Here is a 12,385-nt window from a genome sequence, read left to right on the forward strand (position 1 = left end):
CAGCTTCATTTTTTACTTGTATTGGAATTGCTGGTTCTTTGTCACTTGAATAATCTAGGATGTGTTCTTCATTTTCTATATTTTCAGAATTTACTATTTCTTCTTCTATCTGAAATCCCTGTTCTATAATATTATTTTTTTGAGCCATTTTTAATTGTTTAAAAAGTATTGTAACTTCTTCTAATTTTTCTTCGATATTCATAATTTTAGTGGTGGTTTTACTTTTAAATCTGTTATTTTGATTATATTTTGAAATTTTTCTTCTTTTGGATTTTCTTTTTCCTTATTTCTTTGAAATTTTATGGATACTAGTATTTCTTCAAGCATATTTACTATAGAATTTAATTGTGGGTTAAAAGTATGTTAAAGATGTGGGGAATCATTTCCATGATAACATTTCTTAGAAATTCCGTGTGAAAAATAAGTTTTTTCAGGTTTTTGAAGTCCTTCAATAAAGCTTATAGTAAAATAAAGATTTTGAGAAAAATAATTTTGTATTGATTTTAAGAATTCGGTGTCATTACAGTTAACATTAGTTAAAATCATTAATTTTTGATCTATTAATTTTGATAACTTAATTATTTCTTCTCTTAAATCTTCTAATTTACTTTTTTCCATTAGGTGACGCTTTTCTTTGTGAAAAGTGTGGCTTTAGAAAGTGTGGTTTAAGTAAGCAAATCTTTAAATCTGTACAGATTTAGATCTGTACCATATAATTTTCTTTAAAGTACGGTACCTGTTAGTTCAAAAAAATAATAAATGTAAATTCAAAGCATCAGACAAGTGTGTTTGAAATTTGGCCGATCTGTTCTGAAAATTTACGCTGTCACATGTAGCATTGATGTAAATTTTACCTATAAAAAGAAATGATTCATTCATCAGAAGGGCAAAATCTTTTTGAGCGAAAGAACCCAATTCATTCGATCCCTCCTTTCTTATTACCTATTTTTTATGCATCACAATTTTTTCATTTGTCCAAGCATCACCATTATCATACACAATTACTTCATTATCATTCAGACAGTCACAACATATATTGAGTATACATAAAAGATTATCTCTGATTTTGAACATGTGGTTGCTGTCTTTCGAGGTTGGTATGTCATCAAAACTTCTACATGAATGCATCATGGAGCTGCCGTTCCTCTCTCCTTCTCCCTCCCCCTCTGACTGAAGTCCCCATTGATTCTCATTATCAAATTCTCCCTCTCCAAGTTATTAGTAAATATGTGTGATTTAAACAAAAAACAAGACACCACATGCCCTTTCATATTTATTTATTTTTTTACTTGGACCAAGCAAGTATGATCAAAATAGAACAAGCTCACTGTAATAGTCCAAAACAACAATACAACACATTCTTTTTTTCCATTATTTATTTGTTTTTTTTTTTTCAAGAACCATGAATGGCAAGAAACACCTATCTTCAAGGATTATGTCAGAAACTTTAACAAGGATAACTTACCAAAAATCTAACTACAATCTCCACAGTATGAGAACTTAAATCAATCTAAATTGTAATTTGTAATATATTCTTTGGTGTCTAAAAATAAAAGGAAAGAAAAAAAAACAAAAAAAACAAAGAATAAGCACTCTCTAAATGACAGTAAATACATCACAAGTAAATCAAGATCAGCACAATGATTAACAACAAATTCCAAAAGATTATCAATTTTAATTTTTAACCCAATTTTAACAAGATCAGCACAATGATTAACAACAAAAAATACACTTAGTGAGGTAATGAGCACAAAATCAAGAAACTTTAATAAAATTTAACATCAGAAAAAAAGCAACAACAAGCCAATGACAGTTTATCAATACCAATTTAGCATCAATCAATAAGCCAGTAAAAGAGTTCATTAATCAAGAACGGGCTATAGAACAAGCCAGAGTAGTTAGCAAAGCCAATCAAGTTTTTAACATAGTTTTCACAAGGTTAACACAAAAATTAACATGCTTTAACAAAGATTAACAAACTTTTTAACCCAATTTTAAAAAACTCAGCACAATGATTAACAACAAAGAAAAAAGCCCCGAATGAGGTAATGAGCACAAAATCAAGAAACTTTAACAAAATTTAACAACAGATAAAAAAAAAGCCAAAAACAAGCTGGTAACAGTTTATCAGTACCAATTTATCATCAATCAATAAGCCAATGATTAACAAGCTCACCACAATGATTAACAAAAAAAAAAAAGAAAAAGCACTGAACGAGGTAATGAGCACAAAATCAAGAAACTTTAACAAAATTTAACAACAGACAAAAAAGCCAAGAACAAGCCAGTAACAGTTTATCAGTACCAATTTAGTATCAATCAATAAGCCAGTAACAGAGTTAATTAATCAAGAATAGGCTAGAACAAGCCAGAGTAGTGAGCAAAGCCAATCAGCCAAGAATAAGACTAAGCACTGACAGAGCATCCAATTAACTCAAGCACAAAGTAAAAAAACAAAACAGCAGCACATCACTTAATCAATAATCATCAATCAATGAAAAACAAAACACCAACAGTGAGTATTAAAAAATGATGATCACTAACCATCGAGGAACAAGCATGAAGAGGGTTTGGTTTCTGAACAGACAATAAAAAAAAAACACGAAGAACAAGTACTAGCAGTGAGCATTGACCTTTGACGGGCGACGGAGAGCGGTTGAGCGCAACGGACGACGGCGAACAGGCGACTGATGAGAGCGAACAGGGGATGGAGAGCGAACAGGTGACTGATGAGAGCGAACAGGGGATGGTGAGAGCTAAGTAACGAACGCCGATAGCACGAAGGCGGAAGTTCTTGAGTGCGACGGAGGCGGCAGCAGCAGTCTCTTACTCCGACAGACGGCAACAAGATTGGTGGAGGCTAGGGTTTGCTTTCTTTGGTGGAGGCTAGGACATTTGCTGATGACTGAGGAAGAAGTTGGAAAGGGGAGCCAAACGCGTGCAATCCCTTTTTTCCTTTCAACAAAGGAAACGGCGTCGTTTGTTGTGAAGCGGCCGGGTCTCGGTTCGGTTTGACCGGCCAAAAACGGTTTGTGTCTAATTTTTGAACTAATAAACCGAACTGCCTAATCTATCGGTTCGACCGACCGGTCTGGTATTTAGACCATTGATCACAACTCAGCTCAAGAAGGAAGACATAAATTTATAACAATTCTATCAACAATTCAGCATTCCAATATATATAACAATTCCATCCATTAACAATAACATAAGTCTCAATGAAAACATAAATCTAATGACATAGAACATACCATAGTCATTCATAAGGTGGCTCCTAGAAGAGGATGGCTGGTCGGCAGCGACACAGTTTAGACGAAGGTGGCGATGCTCGAGACAGAGAGACTCGACGGTTGAGACTGCTGGATTGCCGTTTGTTGCATCTCTCCCAGCAAGGGAGTATAGTTAAGAACCTAAGATGCAGAATCACCGGTGAGGCGGGTTTCAAGGTAGCTTGGGTGGATTGGGTTTTCATGCATATTCTGATTTTTTCGTTTTGGGTCAACTTTGTTGGCACCAAGTCCCAAAAAAAAGAGAATTAAAATTATCTATTAATTTAAATTACATATTATTTAATTCTATATTATAATTTAATATATCTTAAATAATATAAAAATATTTGTTAGTGATTTTTTACTTTTTATTTTGATGCTTTATTTTGTTAGACATTATAAGTATTAACTTTTTTCTTGTGTTCGCCATTATCAATTTTGTTTTTAAGCGATTTTTTTCTTGAGCTCAACCTGATATTTATAAGTTTTATTTGTATTATAAATTTATCCTTTAAATTTGCTGACTAGATCCTTAAGTTAGGTGACGGGTTATTAGAAGACAGTTCTGATGGTGACTCGGTGATTAGGATACCGGAGAAGTTGCTATTTAATTTTGAGCCATCATCTCTTCACGATTTGATGTTGTTCGTTTATCCTGATATCTTACTGTATATTTCTAGCGTGGACTATTTTAAGGACAAGAGTATATTGGCACCGACACTTGATGTTGTAACCGAAGTTAACAATCATGTCATGTCTTTGCTTCCTGGCAATGAAAAGGTTTACTTGAGTTCTGACACACTGCTTAATAAAGACAGTCACTTAGAATCTGAATTATACACAATGAACACAGAGTCGTTGAATGCATTGATTTATTCTGGTATTCCACAACACAAGTTAGTGCTTAAGATTGGTGTGTCTGTCATGCTTCTTCGTAATATTGACCAATCCAGTGGATTGTGCAACGGTACACGAATGCAAGTTAGGCGACTTGGTGAGATCATGTTATTGAGTGCGTCATCTTAGCAGGACGAAATGTTGGTCAAGTTGTTTTCATTCCAATGATGAACATAATCCCCAATAATAAAACCTTACCTATCGGGTTTACCCGAAAGCAGTTTTCAATTGTGCTTTACTTTGCAATGACCATAAATAAGTCGCAAGGACAGACACTCTCAACTGTTGGTATGTATCTTCTAAGGTCCGTTTTCACACATAGTCAAGTTTATGTTGCACTCTCTCGAATCAATAGAATGTCTGGTCTCAAGATTTTGATCGTTGATTCTGATGGAAAAATCTCAAATCATACTTTTAATGTTGTGTACAAAGAGATTTTTATCAATTTACTTTCTGCCATTTAGTCGTTATTGTAATATTCAAGGTGACTGATGCTATGTCCCCGTGCTTGGCACAGGGCTTAAAACTAGTTTGAACTTACTTTTAAGATATCAAATGAGATATCTGCTATTAGACAAGTGTCCCACTCTGATGTTCTCTGTTTCTTTATATATTGACTTATTGCTTAGTGTTATATAATTTAATAAAAGTATTGGTATAATATATATTTTAAAAAAATTTAATTATCTAAATTTTAATATTAAAATAATTATTTATACATCTAATAAAATAAATATCCAATATATCTATTATTCATATTATTTAATATTTTTATTATCTAACTATACTTTTCTATTTTATATTCACCACCCCATCCGCATTGTGCATGCGAAGAAATAATGCGCAATCATTCTATCATCAAATAACAAATATTGACGCAAACTCCCAATTATACCTACCCCAACTTAAAATTAATCTCTCTCTTCCATTTTTAATGTGCACGTTCTCAGCTTACCAAATGTACTGATTTATTACTCACCTAAAATATGCTTTCGTATTAAATGAACTATTTAACACAATAGTTGTCTAACATCTAATTATTATCTTTAGATGAATGCTATGGGATCTATTACATTATATCTAAGTTATTAAAAAAGATAAATAAATAATATTTAATAAATTTTAAATAATTTATTTTTTATTTTAAAAAATAAGTTAAACAATTTAAGCACTACAACAAAAACACCATAAAATTCACTTTATCTTTATAACGAGTTATTTTGTTCTTAACGTGAAACACATGGTAGAACTTACCGAAATAGAAGATACATTAGTTGAAAGAAATACAGGATCAAACTCAATGGAGGTCCAAACAATACGTTTAATTCAGAGAAATTCAAATAAAAGTGTAGGCATGTGTGTCTCGAACACACTTGTTTTTGACCCGCTAGATTATTTAGCATAAAAGCATTCTAATATATATGTCAAGGAAGTGCATGTCACCCAATAATGCATTCCTTAGCTTATCTAGGGAGAAATGTGCTCACTGACAAATCGTTGATAGAATCATTTATGGAATGCGTTTTGTGGTAGTAAGACATATAATCCATCTTTTTACTCTTTGAAAGTATTGGTTCTTGAGGCAAAGGTACTTCCCCTGAAGAACTATTGAGGTATGACACAATTTCTGTCATTGTAGGCCTCTCATTTGGATCATCTTGAACACATAACAGTGCAATCTGTATACTTCTCATCACTTCATTTTCAGAATAATTTCCTTTTAAAGTTGTATCCAATAATTCCAATGGCTTTTCTTCCTTCCATTTTGCCCATGCCTGCAACAATTTTCTATAAATTAATTTGAACCATTATTGTATGAATATAATTTGATACAAGGTACCAGAAAAAGTGAATTATTACTCACAGAAAGTCGGATGTCATCTGAGAAGTGTGATTCACAAAAAGAACTTTTCGATTTTCCACTAATAATCTCAAGTACTATGATTCCAAAACTATACACGTCAGATCTTATTGAAAACATTCCTTCCATTGCATATTCTGGAGACATATAACCACTGTATATATGATTTAACTATTTGGCTTAATAATGATTAAATAAGATGAGACTAAAATGAAAACAAAAATGAATAATAAACTTACTATGTGCCAACAACCCTATGAGTATTCACTTGAATTTGATCTGTAATTACTATTCTTGCCATACCAAAATCTGATATTTTTGGATTCATACTATCGTCTAATAAAATATTACTTGGTTTAAGATCTCGATGGATGATCGTTAAACGAGAATCTTCATGAAGGTATAAAATCCCTCGCGCAATTCCTCTAATAATGTTGTATCGTTCAGACCAAGTTAATGGCCTGCTTCTCTGAGGATCTGTACAAAGAATTAGATTTTTCAATGGCCAATTATCAAAATGATATTCATCTTATATAAAAGAAGCTAAGAACACAAATTCTAATTTCTAACCAAATAAAATGTAGTCAAGGCTCTTGTTGGGGACATATTCATAGACAAGTATCCTCTCTTGTCCTTCCAAACAAAACCCCAGTAATCTGACCAGATTTTTATGTTGAAGCTTGGCCATAACAAGAACCTCATTCTTAAATTCTTCTGCACCTTGCCAAGAGTTTCCCAAGAGTCTCTTTGCTGCTACTTCTTGCCCATTTTCAAGAACACCCTGTACAACATGATAAACCTGCACTCGTTTAGTTGAAACTAATACTCCAAAACAATATCTTAATTCTCAGTTTTACCATGTCACCTTGTAAACTTCCCCAAATCCACCTCTTCCTATCTTGTTTCCTTGGGAGAAGTTGTTGGTAGCAGCTTGAATTTCACTCAACTGAAATTGTAAAGACTCAAAAGAAGCCAATGATTCATCCCCAACTACATCAAACAATATAAAAACCATAGTAATAAATGAAGTTTCAAGCCTTCAAAAAAGAAAAGGATGTGATATAGGAATTGAACACATTTACAGCTTTCTCTAAGAAGAATTCCCCTAAGAAGCTTCCTTTGTCGTCGTCGACTTAGGAAACATAAAGAGCAGCCAAAACATAGCAGCAGCACAGAAACAACAGTTGAGATGATGGAAATAATAATCTGTCTCTGGTGTGACCTGTTTTTCCTATTTCCTGCAGTGAACAAAACAGTACCTTCAACATATGAAAGTTACTAACTATCACAACCATATGCAGAAAATACACTAATTTAGTATCTCTAGACATAATGTCTCTGTTCATGTCTCATCTATCAAACACGATTTTATGTCTCTGTATACAGATTATGGGCTAATACCTCCAAGTCTCAAAATATTGAGATGAGATGATGGCTCATAAAATCGATAAAGCTCAAATCTAACGCCACAACTGGGAAAAAGAACCCTTCCTCCGATCTTTCCTTTGCAACAACCGGTCGGAATGTCGGCCGCGGCGTTCACAAGACACGAGCTGCATTCCTCAGGGGGCAAGTCCGGGGTGCACTTTGCCATGCCATAAAGGCTTTGTTTAGCTGTGATGTTGAGTTCCCCGTACGCGAACCTTCTAGAACCCATGGGAATATCAGCAACCTTATGCCTCAGAGTATACATCATCTCCGACACTTCATTGTTGAACGTAGCAAGTTGGCCAACGTAGTCCTTGAGGTTCAGCAAGAAGATTTTAGGGCTTTCTTCTGCTATGGTTAAGAAATCTCTGTAAGAGTAACGTAGGAAGCAGAATCTGACAAATACCACAGCTTCCTTTGATGTTTCACACTCTGATGTTACATTATACACTGCCTGATCGATGCACTTTTGGCATTTCTCTGAAGTTATATCTGCATTGCACTGGAAGAGGCCATAGACACTGCTGTTACCAGAAGAAACCTTGGTGATGTGGGATCCGGCAGAGTTAGTGGCATTGGAAGAAAGCCAAGAAAAAAGAGTTTTGAGGTTGGTATGGTAGGTGCTGTTTAACTCAAAGGTGCTGTTTCTTGTGCAGTTACAGACATGTGGGAAATTGGTATCTGGTGAAGTAGTTGTAGAAGAAGAACAAAACCATGTGATGGAGAGTAGCAGCAGAAACTGGAATAAGAGAAACGAATGCATGTTTCTTTGTTCATAACGAAAACCAATTAAGGAGCTCATATTATAGTGTAACTAGCAAGTGGAGTTCTATCTAACCTTTATTATTTTGATGATCATGCTCTTCAAATGCACATTCTTTATTAGCTTAGCCAACCTTTGTTGATTTCTTTTAGAAAGGGACTTTACACTACTTTGTTTCATGTCCATGTCCATGGAAAACATAGATACGGTTACACATACGGTTACACATGTATATTGTTTGGTTATTAGGATATTAATTTTTGAAAGACACGGTTACGCATGTCTGCCTGCTGTCCTGTTGTCTGCCCTTGCATCTACGACTACAACTTTTATTTTTATTTTTTTTTAAGAATTAGAAGAAACTTTTTATTTGAATTATTTAACTAAGGTTGGAATTAGAGTTGTTAATTTTAATAATTTGAGTGGTTGAGGATGAAAAATTAGTAATGAAGGTAGTGGTAGTGGCAGAAATCATTGGTGGGAGTAGTGGTGGTAGTAGAAATCAATGGTGAAATAATTTTGATTGAGAGTAAATTTGATTTTTAAGTTATACAGATGTATTTTGCACCTTATTATTAAATATGATATAAAATTTGTATATCTTTATGTTTATATGTCTTTATATTTTTGTGTCAGTGTCTATTATTTTATGTCTATTGTTAACAAAAGTAGTCTTATATATTTGAAAGAATCTATTTGAGTATTCATTAAGTCGTCACTTGTTAATTATATTATATTTAGAGTAAATAATAACTTTAAATATGATCTATATTTTAATATATATTTTATACTGGTGACTAATTTTAATGTACACCTAATATAATTCTAAAACAAAAAGAACAATTAAACATATTCTATTTTATGCTACTTCACTTCATGGTCAGTTATTACTTACTAAATAAGTAACATGCCATATTTTTTTAACATAATTTAGCTGGCTCGTGGTTCAGGACTGAAATTATAAAAGAATGTAGAAAGAATGCAGCTAGAGTCATATTTAATTAGTGGGAGGTTGAAAATGCCAAGGAACTATCTTTGCATAACATCGAGTTACACAAATCTCCATAAAATGGATATTTTTTCTGCTATAAATCTAATAGCACTAAACCTGTTTTAGTAGAATTGATTCGTATTATTGAATTGCTTTCATACATGTATATAGCAAGTTGACTAACCTTTTGAAGAAAGTTCTACATACATGTACTGATATGAATGAAGAGGAGGGGAAAAGGTTTGACATTTGTCACATAAAGTTTAAATTTCGTTCTTTTTGGATTAATTCATTCGTTCCATAACCATGTGTTAATAATTTTAATCTTCTTCCATTCTAGTCAAAGAAATTTTTTAAAACATGTGTTAATAATTTAATCCTGCAGAAAAATAATGTTAAATATGTAATTTCTTTGACAAGTGACAGCAACCACTTAAAATTATTCAATAGCCAGGAAAAAGTAAATATTCAGTTGCATAGTTAAAAATTATTTAACAATTTTTAAATATTAATTTTATATAAAATTGAATTATATCCATTATACATTCATAACATGTAAGAAAATTTTAGAAAAATAATTTAAATTTCACCACCTTAAATATTTGATAAATCACAACACAGATCACAAATGTAAGAAAATTCGGAAGACTACATAACAATAGTCAGAAATAGATAATTAAAAAAAAAAACTAAGGTGAAGTTAATACAAATTACTGAAATTAGTGATATTATTCTCGCATCTTCAAGAGAAGTAAACGGGGCATCTCTTGTCTTTGTAAAGGGGTAAGATGGACCCATCGGGTCCCACACCCGCATCACAATTAGCGTGCATCCTGTGGCGCTTGCTCTGCCACGACGATATCTTGAACCGAATCACAGACGTTAATTCCAAGCGGAACACCACGCTACCGTGAACCCTATCGTTCTGAAACTCCGTCCATCGTTGACTGTTAACGGTCAACGTAGCCCCACTGAGAACGGCGTTCACTATTGTCGTATGTTTGGGCTGCTGATAAAACGGATCAAGTAACGGCGTCGACCCGATTTTCTGATCCCGGTAGTAAACCGCCCCGTCCATTGACTCGTAGTAAATACCGATGTTCTGGTTGGCGTTTCGGGCCGTCGCATTGAAATTGACTTCGGCATTTTGGAAGCCAGATGATTGGGCCAGGCCCGGAATAGAGAACTCGTGGATGTGGAATCTGGGCCTGTGAGGGCGGAGGCTGATCCAGAGGATGAAAGTGATTAGGCCCAAAATAAAGAGGAGGCTGAGGAAGGTGCCGCAGATGATCTTGGAGACCCGGGTGGTGAGGCTGTCCTGGACCCGCTGCACGTAGTAGCGGGCCGTGTGGTGACGCCTTATGGGCTTCTGGTTCGGGTTCTGGCCCGGGACGTGGCGGATGGGTATGTGGTCGTTGCCGCGCATTTTGGCGCAAGCGTGTTCTGTGTTTCAACTTTGATGAGTGTGTGATGAATAATGCGTTTGAGTTTGGTTTTGTAGTGCACTTGGAAGAGAAGAGAAGAGAAGAGAAAAAGAGAATCTTTGAGAGTGGTGAATGGAGGAAGAAAAGAATATCTAAGCTTTGAGTCTTGCATCTTTGCATTGTTCCATTGCTTTTGCATCACGTTTGCATGCTAATTAATTACATCAGCGGAAAAAAAATGTATAATAATTATTAGCATGCAGTAAAATTTGATTAGTTAGTTTTATAAGATTCTGATTAGGGTTCAAACCGTAAAAGTTTTTATCCTTTAGAAATATAGAAGCTTCGGAATTTGGTGTATTAATAACTTTAGAGGCACTGTTAAACTTTCAACAACAAAGAGATATAGATACTATAATGTTAAGAAGGTATCATTCAGCAGCAGCTTTATCTATCTGTATTTTTGCATCTAGCTTGATGATCATGCATTATATATATATAGAAAATTAGAAGTGAATAACAAAGAAGTCACGGACATTTTTATGCACAACGGGAATAAGGTACAAATGTTTTCGTATAATGTTGTATAAAGTATATATACGAAATCGAGTTACAAAGATGAATGGATTTTTTAATTATATGCCTCTTATCCAGTTTAAACTTGTTCTATACATGTATCATCGTTGCCTCACTTGGAAGTCATCACTGAAGGCAATAACAGTTTTGCAATAGGAAATAGTATTTACTCGCATGATGAACTAATCTTTTATGACGTGAGATGATAGCTAAAATGTAAATATAAATATTATATTAAATAGGAAATTTACAAAAATATTGAACAAACGTTAATGCCTCCTATTATGCCAGGAATAAATTATAGGATGTGTCGGTGATTAAAATGAAGGGCTTATTATTGATCCTCATCACAAGTAGCCGGCGGAAGCAATCTATTAACTACTCTTCCACCTTAGTCCATGACAATAATAAAAAAGTCTCGTAACCTATAAATTCAGTCTAACAGAATACATAAATTCAATTATAATTTTAGTCTTTATTATCTTATCTTATCTTTAGTTGTTCTTATCTTTTCTTTATTTGTTTTTATCTTTCTTAAACTAATGCTCTATATATATTTAGTTTTACCTTCATAATTCAATACAATTCAATTTAATCAATTAAAAAATACAAAGTATAATATTCTTTCTCTCTTCTTTTCTTATTTTTTCACAATTTTACCACAATCTATGACACCGCAAAAATGCAAAACAACAAAATAACATAGTAAAAATCCTATGTTTTCGTGTTCTAATTCTTCTGTGACATATATAGCATTTTTGTTGGCATAAGAAAACGACAGATATTTTAACTTGTACTTGATTGTTGGTATGTGCATAATGGTATTACAATACAAAGACATTCTTTTCAACCCCGTATTACAGGGTTGTCAACATGCATAAAGTGCGACCACATGCTACATTTTTTTCTTTCACAATGTCATGCAATTTTGTCACATAATAGAAACTCCATGTCGTATATGTCGTTTGAATTCATTCCATATAGGTTGCGCTGCTAGTAAGGATAAGCAATGAGTGGTTTGGCTCAAACTTCTATGAAGAATGGTGTCCATCTCTCTGTTTTAGAAACAGATAAATCTGAATAGCTTATTATTTAAGTTTTCGTCAAAAATACAATGTACAAGAATATATATAAATGTTAGAAAAATTAAATTAATAAAAACACAAAATTTTATAA

General features: G+C 33.4%; 2 protein-coding genes across 2 annotated transcripts; both read right to left on the reverse strand.

The window, feature by feature from the left end:
• On the reverse strand, positions 5,420-8,459 carry LOC107619407 (cysteine-rich receptor-like protein kinase 25). Its single transcript, XM_016321691.2, has 8 exons — positions 8,294-8,459; positions 7,429-8,194; positions 7,110-7,265; positions 6,893-7,017; positions 6,598-6,808; positions 6,267-6,504; positions 6,031-6,181; positions 5,420-5,941 (listed from the first exon to the last, which is right to left on the reverse strand). The coding sequence occupies exons 1-8, from the start codon at positions 8,417-8,419 to the stop codon at positions 5,630-5,632; spliced, it is 2,085 nt and encodes a 694-aa protein (XP_016177177.2). The 5' UTR covers positions 8,420-8,459; the 3' UTR covers positions 5,420-5,629.
• Positions 9,770-10,715, reverse strand: LOC107619408 (protein NDR1). Its single transcript, XM_016321693.2, has one exon. The coding sequence runs from the start codon at positions 10,633-10,635 to the stop codon at positions 9,952-9,954; it is 684 nt and encodes a 227-aa protein (XP_016177179.1). The 5' UTR covers positions 10,636-10,715; the 3' UTR covers positions 9,770-9,951.

This window comes from Arachis ipaensis, chromosome B09, assembly GCF_000816755.2.
Source record: "Arachis ipaensis cultivar K30076 chromosome B09, Araip1.1, whole genome shotgun sequence".
NCBI lineage: Eukaryota > Viridiplantae > Streptophyta > Magnoliopsida > Fabales > Fabaceae > Arachis > Arachis ipaensis.